Source organism: Panthera leo, chromosome B2 (genome assembly GCF_018350215.1).
Source record: "Panthera leo isolate Ple1 chromosome B2, P.leo_Ple1_pat1.1, whole genome shotgun sequence".
Lineage (NCBI taxonomy): Eukaryota > Metazoa > Chordata > Mammalia > Carnivora > Felidae > Panthera > Panthera leo.
Genome location: NC_056683.1, coordinates 118874751 through 118897458, shown reverse-complemented (window position 1 = coordinate 118897458; position 22708 = coordinate 118874751). Strand labels below are relative to the sequence as shown.

Genomic DNA, 22708 nt, shown 5'->3' with positions numbered 1-22708 from the left:
CAATTTAACATCTGTGTAATCACGTTTTTTAACACGAGGTCAGAGCAATCTTGCAGATTATCGCAGCTAGCTTTTTAAGGAGGTTAGTTTTAAAGTGGCAGTCAGGATTCCTGCTGTTGTGCTAACTGATAAATGTCAATGGATGCTGATGCTCACTTACTTTACTATTGCCACACAGCATTTTGAAACCTCGATGGTGTATTTCATAATCTTTTTCAAAGCACGGTGTTCAAAAGAAACTATATCCTGTGAGAACATGTTTCATTTTTAGGACACAACCACGGATTAACTTGATTGCTGGAGTCTAATTATCAACTCAGATTTTCAAGGGTAGCAGGTAATATTCTATCTTTAAAAAGTAAAACAAGCTAAAAACCTGATTAAAATAATAGTAATCCACAATAAAAACAAATATAATACCTCATTGACAATTCATATTGAAGTTGATCTTCATGTAGGTAGCTGAGTTAGAATATGATTGAAATCCACATAACCCCATTTATGTTGGGTAACATTACTTCATATTTCACTTTACAGAATATTAAAGCTGAGTAAATATAAAGAAGAATGACTTCTGCAAATCAGCTTTTATATTTACATAATTAAAACATCTTCAAATTTTATTTTTTAGCTTTTACAAAATCTTTACAGAACCATGGTTCTCTGTGTCCTCCTCAACCCTCTTGTCCTCATAAAGCCCGTTATTAATGATACTTAATTGAAGCCTACTTTTATTTACCAGTATTTTATGTTAATTTATAATATATGCAATATATATCATACAATTAGATTTTTATAACGGCTGTGACATCCAACTGTGGCAATGAGAGAGCACTGTGATCAATAATCCTATTTATTTTAAGTTTATTTATTTATTTTTGAGACAGAGAGACAGACAGATAGAGCACACAGCAGGGGAGGAGCAGAGAGAGGGGGAGAGAGAATCCCCAGCAGGCTCCACACTGCCAGTGTGGAGACCTGTGCGGGGCTCGAACTCACAAACCACAAGATCATGACCTGAGCCCAAACCAAGAGTCAGATGTTTAACCAACTGAGCCATCCAGAAGCCCCCTATTTTTTTTTTTTTTTTTAATTTTTTAATATATGAAATTTACTGTCAAATTGATTTCCATACAACACCCAGTGCTCATCCCAAAAGGTGCCCTCCTCAATACCCATCACCCACCCTGTCCTCCCTCCCACCCTGCCCTCCCTCCCACCCCCCATCAACCCTCAGTTTGTTCTCAGTTTTTAACAGTCTCTAATGCTTTGGCTCTCTCCCACTCTAACCTCTTTTTTTTTTTTTTTTTTTTATTTCCTTCCCCTCCCGCATGGGTATCTGTTATGTTTCTCAGGATCCACATAAGAGTGAAACCATATGGTATCTGTCTTTCTCTGTATGGCTTATTTCACTTAGCATCACACTCTCCAGTTCCATCCATGTTGCTACAAAAGGCCATATTTCATTTTTTCTCATTGCCACGTAGTATTCCACTGTGTATATAAACCACAGTTTCTTTATCCATTCATCAGTTGATGGACATTTAGGCTCTTTCCATAATTTGGCTATTGTTGAGAGTGCCGCTATAAACATTGGGGTACAGGTGCCCCTATGCATCAGTACTCCTGTATCCCTTGGATAAATTCCTAGCAGTGCTATTGCTGGGTCATAGGGTAGGTCTATTTTTAATTTTCTGAGGAACCTCCACACTGCTTTCCGGAGCGGCTGCACCAATTTGCATTCCCACCAACAGTGCAAGAGGGTTCCTGTTTCTCCACATCCTCTCCAGCATCTATAGTCTCCTGATTTCTTCATTTTGGCCACTCTGACTAAGCCCCCTATTTTTATTTTAAAAGTACTGGAATATCAGGCACCATAGGACAATGGCTGAGGAACGGTCTTTACCATGGGTGTGTGACAGTGTTGCATCTGGGCTCTATTTGCTAACTGGGACCGGCAGTGGGGGTGACGGGTGCCATTCAGTTCTAATTGTAAAGGTGAAAACCAGGGAGTAATAGTGATCTGGGGAAATTCCATAAATATCTCATAAGTGCTACACAGTATGGTTTGGTGAAAATAAATTTCTAAGTGCTATTATTGGTATCAGATTCTTAATTGGTTGGTGTTTTACTGTCAATTTCATTCTCTAGTTTATTTTTTCTCCAAGTGGATAATAGTACCAAATAATTATTCCATTTAATTACCTACTCAGATAACATTTATCCCTTTGTCAAACTGTCAGGAAACCATTAACTTCACTGAGTGTACTCTTTTAGGTTTAGCCAATATGCATGAAGGATTTTCAAGATTGACTGTTCTTTGACTGACTTGGTTTCTTTTTAGCTCTTTTTTTTTCTCCCTCCCTTACTTCTTTTCTTCCTCCTGGCAAGAATAGTTGAATGATAGGAAATTAGGGATGCAGATTTTTTTTTGGTTTTTTTCTCTTCTCTTGCCTCACTTAATTATCCTTTTAAGGTTTGCCAATATGCCATTTTTTTATTGTATAATGTCGACACCATTAAGACTGTGTTTGGTTATAGTTCATGTATTTTCTTAACACAAGCTGAAGGAAGAATTAAGGTGCTTCTGGGGAATAATTGTGCACCTCCCAAGTTAATCTATTCTCATACCATTAAGATGTGAATATTGGGTTATGGTTCTTGAGTTCTTCTCTTTTATTTCCATAATTGTCCCCTTATTTAGAATTGGCAAAAGGAAAGGCAGGATGCTCCTTTTAAAATTACCTATATTTAATAAGCATCTGCAACATACAAGTCACTCGGGATATAAATTCACATTAGAAAAGATTCTGAAACACGATTTCTCTCTCTTAGATCTGTTTTTGTTTTTGTTTTTTTTGTCCTATTTCTTTAAAATAGGTGGGGAATGCCTTCTTAGTGTAAAAGGATTTCAAAGAGCTGTTGCATGCATAAACTCTTTTTTCTAAATGAGGATGTCAGTTCCATAAGATTCATGTCCATTTAGGGGCTAAAAGGTCACAACAACGTTCCCAGATTTCAGTGCCAGATGTGTCTAGATGGCCGATCATGCAGACTCAACTCATCCTAGCATCTGGTTAAGCACATTCCACATGGATCTTAACCATATGTAAATGTAATTGAGAGCAATTGGGAAAATAATCACTCTCCCTCTTTTTGTTCCATTTACAGTGCACACAACTATATTAAAGGTACAGATGTATAACTGGATTGATAAGGTTAGCTTTCTATTTTTAGGCAGTTACTACATGGTTGAGAAGATAATTCTATGTCTAGAATATATTACAGGCGACATGGGAATGCAAAAGAGGAGTAAGGATTCTAAGAGGGAATGATCACTTCCAGTTGGAATGATCAAAGAAAACTTCATAGAGCAGATAGAATCATGAGTCTTGAAGGGAAGAAAGCATTTCAATGGAGTTAAGTTTCAATAGGTGGAGTTAGTGGAGAGGATTTCTCAGTGGGGTAAAGAGAATAGGGAGGACAGAGAAGAAGAGTGTGAACAAAAGGAGAAAAAGGAAAAGGGCAGAATTTGAGGGGAATAATAAATAGATAGTAGAGATCATGTGGTAGGATTAGTGATAGACACTGAAAAATCAAGTTAGGCTAAATTGTAGAAAAACTTGAATCTACGTTCTAGAATTCTACCGTATACCATCGAATAAAACACAGTGATCCACTGAGAGTGATTTTCAAGGAAAACTTTGACAGAAATAATGCAGGTGATAGTCTGAAGTGAGGTAGAGGAAGTTGTAATCGAGTAGAAGCGAAAGACGGGTTATTTTTTCAAAGAAGGAACTGACGGGTTCTGTGGAGGTATGAGTAATTGAGGAAGAAGTTAAAGAAGATTGCAGTTTTGAATCTGGATGATAGGAGAGTGGCAGTGTAATGGAAAAAAAAATCAGGGAAACTGGAAAACCAGGGAGACAGACAAAGGGTAAATACAATTTTGGATATATTGCATTTTGAAAGGACACTAAGACTTCCAAGTGGAGTTAGACTTTTGGATATGTGATACTGAATGAAGGTGATGATTGGAAACTCTTGGAGTAGACGAGATTCCCAAAGGATGAAATACAAAGACAGAGGAGTATAATGTCAAGGACAGAACTTTGATGTGTATGGTTAGGAATGGGAAAAAATAGAGATAAACTGTCAGAAATGGACAGTCAATAGTGGGGCTGTCTGGAAGCTGGCAGTGTGGACATCCTTGCCTTATACCCAAGACTTGTTCCCAAGTTTAGGGGAAGAATTTAGTATGATGTTTGCTGTAGGATTTTCTACAGATGCTCTTTATAAGGTTAAGGGCGTGCCCTTCTGCTGCTGTTTACTGAGCAATTTCACCATGAATGAATGTTTCAGATAGTTTTTCTGCATTTATTAAGATGATTGTATGGTTTTCTTTTTTAGACTTTGATATTATGAATTGTATTGATTGATTTTGTAATGTTGAACCAAATCTGCGTGCTAATGATATGTTATCCTTTTTTTTTTTAATGTTTTTGTTTTACTTTTGAGAGAGAGAGACAGAGCAGGAGCAGGGGAGGGGCAGAGAGAGGAAGACACAGAATCCGAAGCAGGCTCTAAGCTCTGAGGTGTTAGCACAGAGCCCGATGCGGGGCTCGAACTCACAAACTGTGAGATCAGCCCAAGTCGGGTGCTTAACCGACTGAGCCACCCAGGCGCCCCTAAATGAATGTATTTCTATGTCAAAAATTTAGATTAGGGGCTCCTGGGTGGCTCAGGTGGTTGAGTGACCGACTTCAGCTTGGGTCATGGTCTCATGGTCGGTGGGTTTGAGCCCCGCATCGCACTCTGTGCTGATAGCTCAGAACCTGGAGCCTGCTTTGGATCCTGTGTCTCCCTCTCTCTCAAAAATAAACATTTAAATTTTTAAAAAAAATAAAAAAATTTAGATTTAATAATGCATCTGTTTTATAAAGAAAAATTTACTCTCACGTATCAAAAACATCATGACCTGATCATGATCTGAGCCAAAGTCAGATGTTCAACTGACTGAGCCAGCCAGGTGCCCAGATATATTATCCTTTGAAAAATATATCACTATATTTGCTACAATATAAAGAAAATTTGCATTTCAGCCCATGAAAAATACTGCTTTGTTCATTTTTTTTTTTTGTAATGCCTTTGATTTTGGTATCAGGGTAAGGCTGTCATCAAAAAATGAGTTGGGCAGTGTTTTCTGTTCTTTATCTTCTGGAAGAGTTTGTGAAGGATTTGTATTATCTCTTCCATAAATATTTGGCAAAATTCCAAGTGGAAGCACCTTGGCTTAGCTTTTTTTTTTTTTGTAAGAAGATTTTTACCCATGAGTAGATTATAGGGCTATTCAGAATATTTGTTTTCCTTAATAAATTTGACTGGTTTGTGTCTTTCAAAAACTTTGCCCTTCTCTCATCTAAATTATCCAAGTTGTTTATGTCTAGGTGTGCATAATATTATTAGCCTTTTTAAAAAAGTTTATTTATTTTGAGAGGGAGACAGAGAGTGCAAGTGGGGAAGGGGCAGAGAGAGAGAGGGAGAGAGAAAATCCCAAGCAGGCTCTGCATCACCAGTGCAGAGCCTGATGTGGGGCTCGAAGTCACGAACTGTGAGATCATGACCTGAGCCAAAGTCAGAAGCTTAACAGACTGATCCACCCATGCATCTCCATGAAGTTATTAACCTTTCAATGTCTGTAGGATCTATTGTAATATTTCCCTTTTATTTCATTTATATGTATTTGTTTTGTACTTGTCCCGTCTGCTCTTTGCTTTATATTTCTCTTCTCCTGCTTTCTTTAAAAAAATTTTTTTAATGTTTATTTTTCAGAGAGAGAGAGAGAGAGAGAGAGAGGGGGGGGGGGGAGCATGAGTGGGGGAGGGGCAGAGAGAGAGGGAGACACAGAATCCAAAGCAGGCTCCAGGTTCTGAGCTGTCAGTGGGGCTCGAACTCACAGACTGGGAGATCATGACCTGAGCCAAAGTTGGACGCCCAAACGACTAAGCCACCCCAGGCGCCCCTCCTGCTTTCTTTTACATTGAGTATTTTTATAATTCCAAAAGAGTGGATGTTATTTTGGATGGAAAAAAGGCAAGATGTGGGCTGCCGTGTGTCGAAACTGAAATTCTCTTGAAGTGAGATGCGTGATCATAAGCTGAGGGTGGGGAAATGTTGGCATCTTAAATCGAGAAGGTTAGAATATTTGTCTTGGGAGGCCTCCTGAGAAAACAGTAAGAGATTAACATGTGGATTTCTAAGCATCAGTAGGGGCCCAGCTTACGTAAACATGTAACCAATAATACTGTTGTGATAGGTAAGGTATACTGTGATCAAATTTGAAGACATATATTAAAATAGGCCTTAAGTACTAGAAAATGTGAACAAATTATAATGGAATTATGGTGGTGGTTAGACTGTTTCACATTTCAGTTATAATAAAATCCATTCATGTTTTCCCTCCATAAGGTTGAAGATACCAGCCTCTTTTAGACAATCACATTTTGCCAAGAGTCCAGAGCTTGTCTGGAAGCCATCTTTTTGAAATATTGGACACTCAGTAGTTTACACAGGATAGATGCTCTCAAGGGATATTCAGTGAGACCCGAGTGCAGTTTCTTCCATATTCTCGTAGCTAAGTTATCTGAAAAGCCAGAAGAAGGTGGGATAGCTGAAAGGAATTGTTATTGGTGAGTAGAAATAGAAGGAATGGAATGTTGGGGAGCCAGCTGACTATTCTGTGGGACTAATGGTTTTGGAAGCATGTTTGCAAGACTAGGATAATTATTCTACTCTTCCGGCTGATTGCATTTTGTGTTGTGTTCTTTTTGTTTGCAAAAACTGTGATTGCTTGAATCATGTAGTGAAATGTGAACTTAGTATAAAGGTGCAATTTATCTGAATCTCTCATTGTCCATAGGCATTGCTATCTCATCTACATATTGAAAATCTATGTGATCACAAGTGGGAAAATCACAATACGATAGGAGTATTTCATTTGAATTGTTTTCACAGTTACAGCCGGCTCTCAGAATAAATTTTTTGACAGCCTCCAACTTTACCAGTAGAAAAAGTAACATTTTACATGGAAAAAAATGTTTACAGAAACATTTCTGTAGACAGAAAATATAAACTAACTCATACTTTTCCAGCAATGGCCGCTACGGTGTATAACGATGAAGAAGGATACAGACTGGAGTCAGACTCTCTGGCTTTGATACTGGCTTTACTATTTACCAGCCCTGTGAACTTGACACGATGCTTAACTTTATGCTTTAGTGTCTTCATCGGTGAAGTAGGAAAATAATTTTATCTCATAGACTTGACGTAAAGGTTAAATGAGTTAACACATGTGCATGTATTAATACATGCTTAAACTGGTCCTCGTGCGTGGTATGTACTCAGTGAGTTGTAGTTGTTACCAGGGTGAAAAAAGCTTAGTTAGGCCCCATCCATCACTAATAATGTGGGTTTTGAGCATGATCTGCATGTGAAATTTACATATGCTTGATAGCTACCTTGAAAAGGTACTAGGAATAAAAATGCCAAATGCCATCCATTTGAGTGTGACACTTACAATTTAAGGTTTTTTTCCTGTATACTTTATTTTTATTTATTTATTTATTTATTTTTGCTGAGCACAGCAATCATTTCTTCAAATGTAATTTTAATGTTAGTAAAAATAGGTACAATTATGTTTTAGCATGCATTTTCTTTTTTTATATGTATTTAATTTCTTTTTTAAACTTGTTTTATTTTTTTATTTTTTTAAATTTACATACAAATTAGCATAAAGTGCAACAATGATTTCAGGAGTAGATTCTTTAGTGCCCCTTACCCATTTAGCCCATCCCCCATCCCACACCCCCTCCAGTAACCCTCAGTTTGTTCTCCATATTTATGAGTCTCTTTTGTTTTGTCCCCCTCCCTGTTTTTATATTATTTTTGTTTCCCTTCCCTTATGTTCATCTGTTTGTCTCTTCAATTCCTCATGTGAGTGAAGTCGTATGATTTTTGTCTTTCTCTGACTAATTTCACTTAGCATAATACCCTCCAGTTCCATCCACGTAGTTGCAAATGGCAAGATTTCATTCTTTTTGATTGCCGACTAATACTCCATTGTATTTACATACCACATTTTCTTTATCCATTCATCCGTCGATGGACATTTGGGCTCTTTCCATACTTTGGCTATTGTTGATAGTGCTGCTATAAACATGGGGGTGCATGTGTCCCTTCGAAACAGCACACCTGTATCCCGTGGATAAATGCCTAGTTGTGCAATTGCTGGGTCATAGGGTAGTTCTACTTTTAGTTTTTTGAAGAACCTCCATACTATTTTCCAGAGTGGCTGTACCAGCTTGCACTCCCACCAACAATGCAAAAGAGATCCTCTTTCTCTGCATCCTCGCCAACATCTGTTGTTGCCTGAGTTGTTCATGTTAGCCATTCTGACCGGTGTCAGGTGGTATCTCATTGTGGTTTTGATTTGTATTTCCCTGATGATGAGTGATGTTGAGCATTTTTTCATGTGTCGGTTGGCCATCTGGATGTCTTCTTTGGAGAAGTGTCTGTTCATGTCTTTTGCCCATTTCTTCACTGGATTATTTGTTTTTTGGGTGTTGAGTTTGATAAGTTCTTTATAGATTTTGGATACTAACCCTTTATCTGATATGTCATTTTCAAATATCTTCTCCCATTCTGTCGGTTGCTTATTAGTTTTGCTGATTGTTTCCTTCGTTGTGCAGGAGCTTTTTATTTTGATGAGCTCCCAGTAGTTCATTTTTAGCATGCATTGTCTGAATCAACCATTTGTGACTTTTTATTTTTTAAATACAAATTTTTATATTTTTTTAAAGTTTATTTGTTTTGAGAGAGAGAGAGAGAGGGGTGAGGAGGGGCAGAGAGAGAGACAAACAGAATCCCAAAAGAGAATCCATGCTGACAGGGCTGAGTCCATCATGGGGCTCCATCTCATGAACTGTGAAATCATGACCTGAGCCGAAGTCAAGAGTCAGATGCTTAACCCAGACACCCCAACCATTTATGAGTTTTTAGAGATAAAATATCATCATGTATGCAAAGACCATTATAATTAAGGCAAACTTTGCGTCTTCTCTAAGAAATGAAAATTAGCACCATGAATTTTATAACTCTTACTGTAGAAAGCAAATGGTAAATGATATAGGAAAATATTTTGGATAAAAACCAAATGATATTGCAAAGGGGGGAAGGAAATTAGTAGTAAATGGGCAATATTAAATAGGCAGTTCCCCCCCATATATGGTTTCATTTCTTTATCTTTCAAAATCCATAAAATAGGTATGTATTATCCCCATTTTACTAATGTTAGAACAAAAGCTCAGAGTTTGACTTTAACAATTCTCCAAGGCTATTTAGGGGTAGAGCTAGGGATCAGATCCTAGCCATTTTATTTCAAAACCCATGATCTCCCCATTGCATTTGTCTGCCTCCCAGAAGTGATCTGCATACCATTGATCAAGTTTAGTACAAAAATCATAGGTGATCCATAAAAACAAAATTTCTCCAGTTTTTCGATGTCTTATAATTCAACTAGTTTCATTTCTTTCCATAATTTTCCATTGCATTTCATTTTAATATGCATTTACTATTAAAGCACATACTAAAATGGCCTATAACCTCAGATGGGGTCTCTTAGCTTTCAGGAGTGGTGAAAGGAAGTTCCACTTGCTGTAATAGTAAGAAAAGTCCTTATCTTGGGGTTGGTCCTGTCTTTATCACAAACTAGTCAATTCCATTTGGGGCAAGCCATTTCACAGTGTTGAAATTCCTCTTTTCCTTTGTATGAATGAAAATCACTAAGTGATCTTGAATGTCTATTTATTCCATTTCTTTTGATGCTCTATGACACTATAAAATCCTTCCCACATTTTCCTGAAGGGCCAGAAATTCAAATATGGACCACTCTTTTAGGGAATTGATTTCCTAGTTGGGATACTCCAGTTCCTTAAAAATTCCCAGGACTTTAAAAATGGCTATAGATACCGTATTTTGTAGTGAGCAAATCCAGAATCAATTGTTTCAGGTTCTGCAAATATTTTTTTTAAGTTTTTAAAATTTATTTATTTTGAGAGAGAGAATGCAAGCAGGGGACAGGCAGAGAGAGAGGGAGAGGGAGAATCCTAAGCAGGCTACACACTGTTAGTGCAGAGCCCAACACAGGGCTTGAACCCACGAACTCTGAGATTATAACCTGAGCCGAAATTGAGTTGGACGCTTAGTTGACTGAGCCACCCAGGTGCCCCTAAATATTCTTAACCTAAATTTTTTCCACTCTGAATTTGGGATAGCCTAATTTTTTATTTTTTATATTTTCCACAGGATTATTTTACAAATGCAAATAGAGAATTAAAAAAAGATGCTCAGCAAGATTACCACCTGGAATATGCCATGGAAAATAGTACACACACAATAATTGAATTTACCAGAGAACTGCATACATGTGACATAAATGACAAGAGTATAACGGTGAGTAGTCTATGAGTGAATGCCACAGGAATAAATTGTACGTTTGTTTACAGTGGTGAAAGACTTTATAGAATAAAAGGAACAAATATTTAAAAATAACCTTTGAAAACAAAGTCACACAGTCTGTTTTGGAATATCTTTGAATTCTTTTTTTAGAAGCCACAGAAAATCTAAGACTATGCATTTCAATAAAGGCAATTTTTGTGTGAATCTAACATTTTGAAGGGCCATTTAAAGTGGGTATGATTTTATCTGTAAGATTTCCAGTTTTTTCTCCATAAAGTTTGAGACTATACAACAGATATAGGTTGGAAAAAATGTATTACACAAGAGGGAATTATGATACTGAATTTTAGGGTATAATTCATCTGATTTGTGAGTGATTTATTTTTGTAAATTTCTAAAATCAAGATGAATAGTAGACTGATTAAAATTGCCTCCCGACACAAGATTTGTTATTGTCAGATTTCATTCAAAAATTAATATCTTTATGCATATGTAAATTAAATATTTAGACAGCATATAATTCATGTGGTACTTTGGAAATTTCCATGAATTCCTTGGATCAGTTTCATTTTGTATAAATCAATCAAATTATCTTTTTTATTTGATAAATCAAAGCTTTAAAAATGGGAATGTAAAAATCTGAAGCCAGTTTTGATTAACATTCAGCATAAAGAGTAAAAGAAGAAGAAAACCACATGCAAAAACGTGGATCACTTTTTATGTAATATACTGTGCAATTATACTTTAATTGGAAAAATAATTATAGTCATTTGACTTATTAAGAAAGAATATAGCTTTTAAAATAAATAGCTTTTGCTTTATTATTTATTTTCAAAGTTCTTATTACAGAGATCTGGCAAAGACACCTTTTTCTGTGGGAGGACTGAACAATTTCTTCATACCTCACCAAGCCCTCCCCCTGGCCCACCACCCCTCGGGCAATCTCTCCTGTTTGCTAAATGGAAACCAATTTCACCTGACAGTACTTTCCCTTGTTGGGATACCCTAGTCCCTTGGAAATTCCCAGGATTCATAAAATGACTAACGCTAGATTCTAGGATAATAAACCCAGAATCAGAAATTCCTCCTGTGTTTGCACTTTCTGTCAATTCGTACATGTGACGGGGCCAGTTCTGGGGAAAATCTATAGTGAATGTAAAGGTGCTAACCTGGAAGGTGACTTTAGTTTTCCAGAATCCTTGCTTCTTAACAAGAATATTTGCTTGGCGACTACTAGTTGCTGGCGCGCAGACCTGGCGTGACGACGATTTACCGTCGCCATGTGCACGGAAGCATAACCTCTGAGTCAGTTGCCTTTCATTCTGCCTTGGAAGCCATAATCTTGCGTGCTAAGAGATACCGTTTCTTCCAAAAAGAAACTCATCTATCTGGACACTTAATGATTGAATCAAATTGACACAATTAATGCTAGAGACCATGTTGAGAGCTCCCAATGTCATTATTCTCTTTTTTTTCACGTCTGCATCCTGCTTTAAATAGAATTCCTTAAACTCAGCTCAGTGGTAAGGGAAGTGCTCTCATGAGACATAATGGTGCCCATGTCTGCTCACTAGGAGAGCACAGTGAGAGTGATCTGGGCTTACCACCATGAAGATGTGGGAGAAGCCGGCCCCAAGTACCACGACTCCAATCGTGGCACCAAGAGTCTGCGGCTGTTGAATCCTGAGAAAACCAGCGTGTTGTCTACAGCCATACCATACTTTGACCTTGTTAATCAGGACGTAAGTTTTTTCAGGTTTTATGACTGGAGGGGTGGGTTTATGGAAAGCATGTAAGAGTTTTTATTTACACTTTTGTGTTTAATAGTGTGTCAAGAGAATGTGACTTTGTGTCCCCCTCCCCTTTTTATTAAGACAGGTCCCCATCCCAAACAAAGGTACGACCTACTGGTGCCAAATGTTTAAAATTCCTGTGTTCCAGGAAAAGCATCATGTAATAAAGGTATGTGACTCACTCACAGGCCAAATTTAATTTGCACAAATGGAGGGGAAATTGTTGTTAAAATGAAAATTATTTAAAAAATGGAAATGATTTTCAATTGTATGAAAGTTATTTCAAGAGCAAAGTAACTGGCTTCTCTGACTCACACCCTGTCTTACGAGTTACTGAATTTAGAGGGAAATCTTGGATTGTAGCTAGGATTTTGGCTTTTGGCTCCTAATTTTACATTTTAAGGTAAAAGTTAAAGGATGCATTTGAATAGTGCTGCCTATTTCCTAGGCAACATTGTGTACAGTTGGAATTGCTGGACTTGCAATTTAAATAATGTATTTGCATATTGATAAACTATATACAGGAACATTACATTCCCACCAAGATTGTTTGAGAATGGCTTGTTTCATTGTAAACATTGGATATTGTAGAAAAAACCCTATTTTTACGGTGATTTTTTGAAAATAAGAAAATAGGAAAATTGGTGGATTCCTACAAAATTAAAAATTACAGAATTCGCCTGTGGCACCTAACTCCCTCCCACCTCCACCGGGAATAGCTTCCCCAAACTTTTGTATCTAGCTAGTGGAGAAACAGGTATTTTCAAAGAATTCCATGTCCTTGGTTCTGTGCTAGGTACTGCTTGGTAGTTACACAGAGGCTGAATGTATAATCCATACTCTCCAGGAAACTATAGTAAGAAGGTAGGAGAAGTGTCCTTGACACAGGAAAGAATAAGATAGAATTAAATCATGCATACAAATACTCTAAACGTTCAGAAGGCCAGACATCATCAGCTTTTTGTCAGTCCTCAGACTCTGTAACAAAGCAGTGTGGATGTGAGAAAGGAGAAAACGTGTGGATTCTAGAATCGAGAGGGAAATGCATGGGTTTGACTCGCAGGTCGTCTCTTTAGCTCACTGCGTGCTCTCAGGTAAGTTGCTCTGGGGTAATGCCCTGGTTTCTTCGTCTGCAGAGGGTGGTCACCATAACACTTTCCCTCTTAACCTCAAAACCTCTTGGCAGAGTTGGAAACACTGAGTACATTCTGTAAAGCGACTTAGATTTGTTAGTTTCTAATATATCTGTCTAGTGGCACAGAGCTGCCTTTTGCTTACGGATATGATTCATCACTACTTACAGAGGCAAGAAGAGCAGGGGAAGGGAATGTTTTTTGAATTACTAAGTAGTCCTAAATACTTGTAGAATATTTTTGCAATCAGAAGATTTACCAACGATGAGACTTTGGATAAGCCATTTACCTCTGTGCAATGTTATTTGCTGTTTCTTGCATGTGCCTTAATACCAGTGCCTAAGGCCTTCCCTTATGCTAATGAAAAGCCTTTCTCAGAAAAGAGAATGTTATATTTATATAGACTATGTGCCATATAATACTGTGTGTCATTCGCAGCAAATTTAATGGGAACTCGGCTTAAGGGACAAATGTAAAACTACAGGTTCAGAAATAAAAGCACATGTTTCACAAAATGGGTCCTGGATTCATTTTTCAGCAAATGTTAACGGATAGGATATAAAGCCCTTAACTACTGACATTAATGCATTTTTTTCTTATTATTAATGCTAATAATTAAGTCAAATGAAATAAAAGTATTTGCTCTTAAGGGAGGTCAGTATATGTTCTAACTCTGTACGTAGGACACTTACCTGGTATCCCATCTGAGAATTCTTAGCTAGCTTTCCCGGCACATGCTTTTAGAGTAATACTCAGATATGTGGGCATGTATTTGAATGTTTGGAGTTCTGTAGGACGATGGAAATTCTTTACTCCTAGCAAGAGGGGGTTTGGGGTACAGGCTGCAAGTCAGAGAGGAGGGGGTGGTTATACAAAATTTGGTTGCTTCAGGGGCAGAGGGTTGGTGGCTGGCATTTAAAATTCTATTATTACTTAAGAATACCACTTACAGAATAGATTCCTGAGCTTGTTGTTAAATCCTAAAATATCCTAAAGGTCGTCAAGTACTATGGAACATTTTGCAAAAAAGAATGAGCCTAAATAGACTGGCTGGCCCAGTCGGAGGAACATGTGGTGACTCTTGATCTTGGGGTTGTGAGTTCGAGCCCCATGTTGGATGTAGAGATTACTTCAAAATGAAATCTTAAAAGAGAGAAGAGGAAGCTCTACTTGGAAAATAAATTCAAAATATCTATGTTGTAAAAAAATTCAGGTTGTATACGTTTTGAGACAGTTTTTAAAAAACAGTTTTCGTTTGCAACTCATGCCAGTTTATAATAAAATGTCAATTCATTTCTAGGGTAGAATTCATAGATCTAAAACTTACCTTAAGAAATTACATAATTCCCATTCTCTTTTCCTTAGCAGAGATGATTTCTGGTAATTTAAGGCAAATATATCTTCTTTCCATAGAATCAAAGACGCCTGTTTTGAAGAGCCATCAGCTAGGTGCCTGTCTTTATTCTGTATTTTATGTCCAGCGAATCACTGTATCAAAAAGCCTCAGTCCTTCTCTGAGACAAAAACCAAAAAGTACTTTCTCAGAAAAAAGAACATTGCTTTTATATTGTATTATATTATGTGTCGTTCACAGCAAGTTTTAAGAACATTGATAATAGTAATATGGCGAGAAATCAATTTTGTTGTCTGCACTCTCATTTCAAACAAAGAAAAGTGTGTAATTGCAATTAAATGTTAATAGTGCTGCCCAACATACATTTTGTAGTTGTAATAACTATAAAACTAAGCAGATAAATGAAATATATCAGTGGCTGTGTGTGAATATATTTAATGTGAATGAGTAAACTTAAACATATTAATTCACTTAATTTAAATTTTAATCATATAATGATAAAAATTATTTACTACCAAAAATATGAAATAATAAGGTAAATAATTTCTAAAATTATAAACTAATAAAGGCAAATAATTTCATCCACAGGAATAATGGGATTATGATAAAAATTATTGGGGTTTCAGTTCAGTTGGGATTCACATTTATTGATTTGTATTTTGGTTTTTGTGAAAAATGCTTAAAATTGTGATTTCAAAATATTGGTATTGTCAGATGACAGCATGCCACACTAGAAGACAGAAATGGAGATTATGAAAAAGAAAGCTCTTGGTAATTTATATCGAAACCACACTCCTCATATGAGATCACCTCTGTGTCTCTCACTCTCGAGACCCACTGTCCAGCCCATATCTCCATATTTAAACATGACCCTATTTAAGCTTTGCCAAATACATAGCTTTACCCTAAATTTAAAATTTTTTAGAGAAAGTGATTCTTTCCGCTCTCTGTAGTCAATAGTAACATCATTATCACCTGATGGTGACAACTGGATATACTCTGCCAGAAGCTGAGGTTATCAACTGGTGTAACACACCCGTGTGTGTGTGTGTGTATGTATGCGTGTGTAGCTTTTATTGTCAGAGAATTCTCCTCATAGATAAACTAAACTCCTAACTCATCGGTTTAAGCATGATCTATCTTATTTGATTTAATAAATAATTGCTGACTGCCTATTATGTTAGGGTTAGGGTTAGACAAGAAAAACATCCAAGCTGACTCATCATCCCATCTCCATCTTGCCTTAAAGGCCCACCTTTCTAATAGGGAGACAGTGAGCCTCATGGTAGCATAGGTGGGTTCTGCACTCTGATGGGCCAGATTTGGATCCTTGCTTTCCATCATCAGGCATTTAACCATGGATGAGTTATTTGTCACTCACATGTCAATTTTATCATTTAAATTTGCATGGTAACTTCCTTATGGAATTGTTTAGACTAAAGGTTAAATAGTAGTTAATAAAATTGTATTACCACTTAGCACAATATCTGACACATAGAAAACTGTTAACAAACCCAACTATTATTATCAGGCCATTTATTTTCAATATTATTGTCTGAATGACTTTTCATTGAAAACTGCTGTTTAGTAAAGAGACCCAGAAAAGCAAAGAGCATCATGCTGAAAGGTTGACCATTGCTGAGTTTTAAGAGAGGATTACCTTTACTTGTTGTGTGACCTCAGACGAATTATTTACTTCCTTGTGCCTCAGTTTTCTCGCCTGGAAAATGGGCATAATAGTTCTCAACTAATAGGGTTGTTACAACTATTAAGTGAATCAAAGGAGTTTAACATATGTAATTAGAACAATGCCTGGCACATAGTTTTAAATAAAGTAACTAAATAAAATTATGTAGATCACTAGCAATAAACACAACTGCTCATCTATTGATCATCTTGTTAGGTTTCTAGGTTGCTGAGGGATCCCAAGCCTGCCAATCCCTTCTAGAGAGTCAGAATTCCAAATAAAACCTAGATTCTCACTCTTCATGTAGGGAGGCCACCGTGAAAACTTTCTCCTGTGTAGAAATGTGAAGTGGAGATAAACAAAACACTATCATTATTCTATTCTATTCTATTCTATTCTATTCTATTCTATTCTATTCACCAATAGAATGAGATACTGTGCTGTCACTTGCTACTGAACAGAACATCTTTCTTGACTTGATATTAGATGCTGCTGTTTTTTTCCCTTGGTGGCACTCATAAATCTGAATGATTTAATTTGGGGGAATGTTTCCTAGGACAAGAAAATCTAAGGATAATTGATATTGAATGACCATGAAATGTTCTTGAAGCCAGAGTACTGTATAGCCATGAAATAGTCCTTCAAAACTTTGATTTTCCTATCCTAGACACGTAGTATGAACATTTGGGTTTATGCACTATGTTAAATCAACATTGCTGGTCAGTTTCCCTATTGTGTTTATTTCTTGTTCTCCTCTTTTTCTTTCTTCCTCTTCCTCTCTCCTCCTCCTCCTCCTTCCTCCTCGTCTCCTCCTCTTCTTTCTTCTTCTTAATATAAGAACACCATCACATGGGAAACTTTAGCATTAACATATTCTGAAATGTCAAGTGTGATAGAGGACTTCTATTTCTGAAAATGTGTAAGATTTCCAGGTTAAATTTAGTAAATTGTAAGAATTTTCACTGTCAAGCTACATGATTTGACTATTAGAATGATCTCCTCTTTGTCAGTATATCGTCTTCCATTTTCTCCCTGAAATAATATTTCAAAATATATTTTCGTTGATGTGATTTTTTTCTTCCCTGATAGAATTGGTTTCTCATCAGGATGCATTTCCACAGACTCTATGCTTTAGTTCTCATTTTTTTTTCATGCCTTCACCTTCAGTTTCCCTCTATTAGGTGGCAGACTAACAGGTGTTTGCTATTGACTATTAACCAAATAGTTGTATTTTCACTCATTTACATTACAATTCTTTGGAACGTTTTTGGCTTACCAATGTTCCCTTTTATTTATTTATTTATTTACCAATTCAACCATGTTTCACAAAGGCAAATCTTGGATATTTAGCTAGATCTATTTAGTATGTTGAAAGAAATTAACTTTCAAAGTATGCTTTTTGTGAAAGTACTTTCCATTCGTTTTAAGTACATGGCAGCACTATATTTGGTTATTAAATTCTTAATACCAGTGCATTACTACTGGCACCTGTGGATTCTGTCACCCATTGACAAAATGGATAATTCTTTATCTTGTAGAAAAATTATGCTGTAAAATCATAAGAATCATCCTTTTCTTTGGGAATTTGTCATCTAGAGTTTGTAATTATTAACATAATTATATATATTATATGTAATATATATACATGTATCAGTGGATCTGAAAGTTTACATGTATCTTTTGTCCAAGAGATGAAGAATACTTGGCCATTTACTGTGGCTGAAATTATAACTTTGTACAGAAAAAAAAAAAAAAAAAAAAGTGAATAGAGCACTGCTCCTGTCAATGATAAGTTGATTCAAATTAGCACATTTTTAAAGCTTGCTGACTTAGAATGTTCAGTGTTGCAAAGTTCTTTCTCGATCTTCTTGAGTTACATCTACTTCACAGAAACATTGGAGATTGTCTAACTACTTGGGTGTTCTTAATAGCCACTTGAGAGTACAAGGTAATTGAATTCACTTTGAAAGCATGCTTTTTCATGGAAGTGATTTATTGCTAACTCTGTCACTAATTAGCTTTCTGACCCTAGAGAAAGTACTTAACCTCACCCTGGTCCTCAGATTCCTTGTCTGTAAGATAAAGGGATTGGACCCGATGTTTCCAAATGGCTCTTTTTACTTCTAAATATCTATGACTTGCTAAAACTAAAAGTGAAATATGTGCTGGGGTTTGGATGCCCTGTGGTCTGAATTCCTGATACGCTTGCTTCTTACTATCCCTAGGCGTACCTGGGTAAAAATGCTTAGGACGCCACGATTTCCCTTGAGGTTTAAAAGCCCCTTTCTTTAATCCCTTGGACCTGGGCTCTTCTAGCATGTATTTGGAAGCCTAGATTTCCATCTGTAAAGGGGATAATAATAGTACTTGTCTCAAATGGTAACTGCCATTATCAAATGAAATAATATCCATAGAGTTCTTATATGTTTGGCATATATTAGGTAGCTCATAAATACCGGCTATATTTCCAATTTACATTGGATTTCAGATACCTCTAAATCTTGGAAAATAATCTAAATGAAGTAAATCTAAGTAAACAAATAAATAAGTAAATAAATAAGTAAATAGATAAGTAAGGAAAGAAAGAAAAAAAAGGAAGAAAGAAAGAAAGAAACAAAGAAATAAAGAAAGGGAAGAAAGAAGGAAAGAAAGAAAGAGAAAGAAAGAGGACAAGGAAGAAAGAAAAAAAGGGAAGGGAAGAAAAAGTAAAGAAAGGAAAGGAAGAAAGAAAGAGAAATAAATCCAAACTCCAAATCCAAATCCAAATCTAAATCCAAATCCAAATCCAAATCTAAATCTAAATCTAAATCCAAATCTAAATCGGAATCTTGGACAGAATGTAAATTTTAAATAAGGATAGGACCTAAGAGTGCCAAGGCGAGCAAGGCTGACCGGTTGATATAGCACGTAGTATGGGCTCTGGAGATAGGTAGGGATTGTATTCCAACTCTGCTTTTCATTAGCTTGATGACCTTGGGCAAACTCAACTCTCAGAGTTTATAGCTTTACTCGTAAAGCAGGAAAAATGATTTCCAGTGAAGATGTAATGAGTACCAGTGACAACACCTGTTGCGTAAAGGGCTTGTAATTTTTCGTTTTTTTCTCTTGATGGGGATTATAGAGACAGACGACTCAAACTTCATCCAGTATTTTCTCATACTTATCAGGGCTGCACTGAAACCACAGTAGGAAGTCAGTTTTTATTTTATTTTGAAGGAAAGATTCCCTGGGAATTAGATTTCATAGCTTGCTCTCATTATTCTAACCCAAATGAAATTTAACCTAATTTCCTCCTGTTCTTGTCTGAGTAAGGATAAAAGCCAGCTGGTGACTATCCTCTGGGAAATATTCTTTCACATTCTTAGGTCACCCATTAGCCTTCCTTAAGTTGGTCTTAAGTAATACCATTTCAACAGACAGACAGAAAGAGATATTTTTCTTTGTTACTCTTCTATTGCCCAACTCTAATCTCAGTCTAGGACATCTTTTTAAAGTAGTCTAAAACATTGGATGACAAAATTGAAAAGCATTAGCACATTTATTGATAATGATTGGCCATAAAAGTTGGTAAATCATTTATGAGCAGCATTTTTATCAAAAGCACTAACTTCATACTAAGATATTTATGTTGGATTGTAGGTGTTGATGGCAAAGTAGGTTTCAGAAGAAGTATGGGAATATTAAGATAGGAATGACTTTTACTTAAATGCAGGGAGATATGCAGGTAATATGTTTATCTGTTTCTTACTACTTTAAATAGCTTCTCTTGTTAGATTTTCACAGCCTCCCACAAGGCAAGTTGAATTACCACCACTTTCCAGATGAACCCACTGAGGCATAGCTTGCATAAGTAACTTGCTTAACCCTATTCACAAATTCTGTGACACAGAGCGAAGACTGAGCACAGATCTTCTGAGCAAAAGTAGTGGACCTTTCTCCATGCAATTCTACTAGTCCAAGCCTTCTAGCTGGTATATGTTGCAGTGACAAATAATTTGGGTGAGAGATGTCGGGTAGCTTATATCCGGCCACAGGGCCTTTGAGTCACTTTCTCAGAGCCAAGGCTGCTTTTGAATCCTTACAGAATTGGTGCATAGGCCAAGTGCTATGTGAATAATCCCATCAGAACCTGCCAGAGATACCAGTTCAAAGATCCTGGGAATTGATTTAGACCTACTTCGACAGCATTTTGAGCACACAGAACTCTGCTCTTTTCACACGTGGGGTTTGGAAATGCTCCTTAACAGGAAATGCCACATATAAAATGTCATTTGTGATTTAGGAAGTTATTTAAATAAGACCAGTTAAGATGATTAGGTGAAAGATTATGCACATGCTATAAAAAGGCGCACAGTGTTAAATCTCACAGATGACGTTAGGGAGATAGGAACTGGAAATAATTTCACTGAAAAGAGTGGCCTGCTAATCTTATGGGACACATCTTGTAGCATAAGGATCATTGAGAAGAAGACCATAGCCTCCTGTTTGAGCAGGTACAGTCCTTTTTGGAGTTAAGTAAAAATAATGGTAATGACCTATTTTATCCCCTTTCACTGTAACTGTCTATAAAAAGGGACTTGTGGAAAGAAATATTGACATTTTATTTATTTTTTAAAGTTTATTTTAAACTTTAAAATAGAGAGAGAGAGAGAGAGCAGTGGAAGGGCAGAGAGCAAGGGAGAGAGAGAGAATCCCAAGTAGGCTCCACACTGTCAGTGCAGAGCCCGATTTGGGGTTCAGTCTCACGAACCATGAGATCATAACCCGAGCCAAAATCGAGAGTCAGATGCTCAACCAACTAAGCCCCCAGGTGCCCCGAAGTACTAACATTTTAATTTGGAAGTTAAATTTGTGGCAAAATACCCAGAGAAAAGTACCCTAAAAACAAGAAGAGCTCCATTGTTGGAGAAAGAGCTAGGAGTGCTGGCATCTCAGTGTGGCCTATGAACCAGCTGAGAGCACGGTTCTCATCCTACAGTAGCCCTCGCTCAGCTGAAAGTTAATGTGGCCACACCACAGCGCTTCCAGAGACTCATTGAGATTGATAACAGTTCAAAGACTGTAGATCTGTGTAACTGAGAGGTTGTTCTAAGTAGTCTCGTTCGCTCTTAAATTCTATGACTTTCGTCAAATATTGGAATTAAGAGAACCAGAAATTTATAAAACAAATCTATAAATTTGATATATGTGTAAAATTTATAAGATAAACTGTGATAAAAGGTTGTCCTAAAAAGTCGTGAAGGAAATGATAATTTGTGTGTGTGTTCCCACAGGATATAATATGCCAATTTTATGTTGGTGTCTGTTTTCAATGTAAAAAATTATATACTTACCAAAACAGGATGACGTCCATCATTTCCTTTTTGATTGCAACAATGACTTTTCTTATGGTTTTTATGAAGGGGACTTCTAGTAATTAGCAGGAAAAGGTTATGTATGTGGTAGGATCTCACTTTAAATAAATGAGATATCTACTATTCGAGTTTATAAAACTCATAAATCAAAGGTTAGTTTTATATAATCCTAATCAAGTTATAAAGGACTGCATAGATGTGTTCTTTAATATCAAGCTTCTCTTGGAGCATTTAAAATGAATGTGGTTTTTTTTTTAATTTTTTTTAAATGTTTATTTATTTTTGAGAGAGAGAAAGACAGAGTGTGAGCAGGAGAGGGGCAGAGAGGCCCAATGCAGGGCTCGAACTCTTGGAGCACGAGACCATGACCTGAGCCAAAGTTGGGCACTTAACCGACTGAGCCACCCAGGCGCTCCCAAATGAATGTATTTCTATATCAAAAATTTAGATTAGGGGCGCCTGGGTGACTTAGTCGGTTGAGTGTCTAACAGCCTGTGGGTTCAAACCCTGTTGGGCTCTGTGCTGACAGCTCAGAGCCTGGAGCCTAATTCGGATTCTGTGTCCCCCTCCCTCCCTCCCCCCCTCCCTCTCAAAAACAAACATTAAAAAATTTTTTAAAAATTTAAAACTTTAGATTATACAAAAAGCTTAATAATGTATCTGTTTTATAAAGAAAAATTTACTCTCACGTATCAAAAACATTATGGTTGAATCTTGCTTCCTTGAATCACTGTACTTTTCTTGATTCATAACCTGGGATGAATCATCTTGATAGAATCTTTAGGGATGGAGCCCCTTATGTTGGTTGGTGGTGGTTGCTGTCCTTTGGAAAGGTCCCCAAGTGATCTTGATACAAGCTCCTTGAGCGAGAA

General features: G+C 36.7%; 1 protein-coding gene across 1 annotated transcript in view; it reads left to right on the top strand.

Moving 5' to 3' along the window:
- Positions 1–22708, top strand: part of MOXD1 (monooxygenase DBH like 1) — a 92391-nt gene that overhangs the window by 13330 nt on the left and 56353 nt on the right. Inside the window, exons 2-4 of the mRNA XM_042939850.1 lie at positions 10363–10509; positions 12090–12257; positions 12394–12477. Of these exons, the coding sequence (XP_042795784.1) occupies positions 10363–10509; positions 12090–12257; positions 12394–12477 (399 nt within the window). The remainder of the gene's footprint in view (positions 1–10362; positions 10510–12089; positions 12258–12393; positions 12478–22708) is intronic.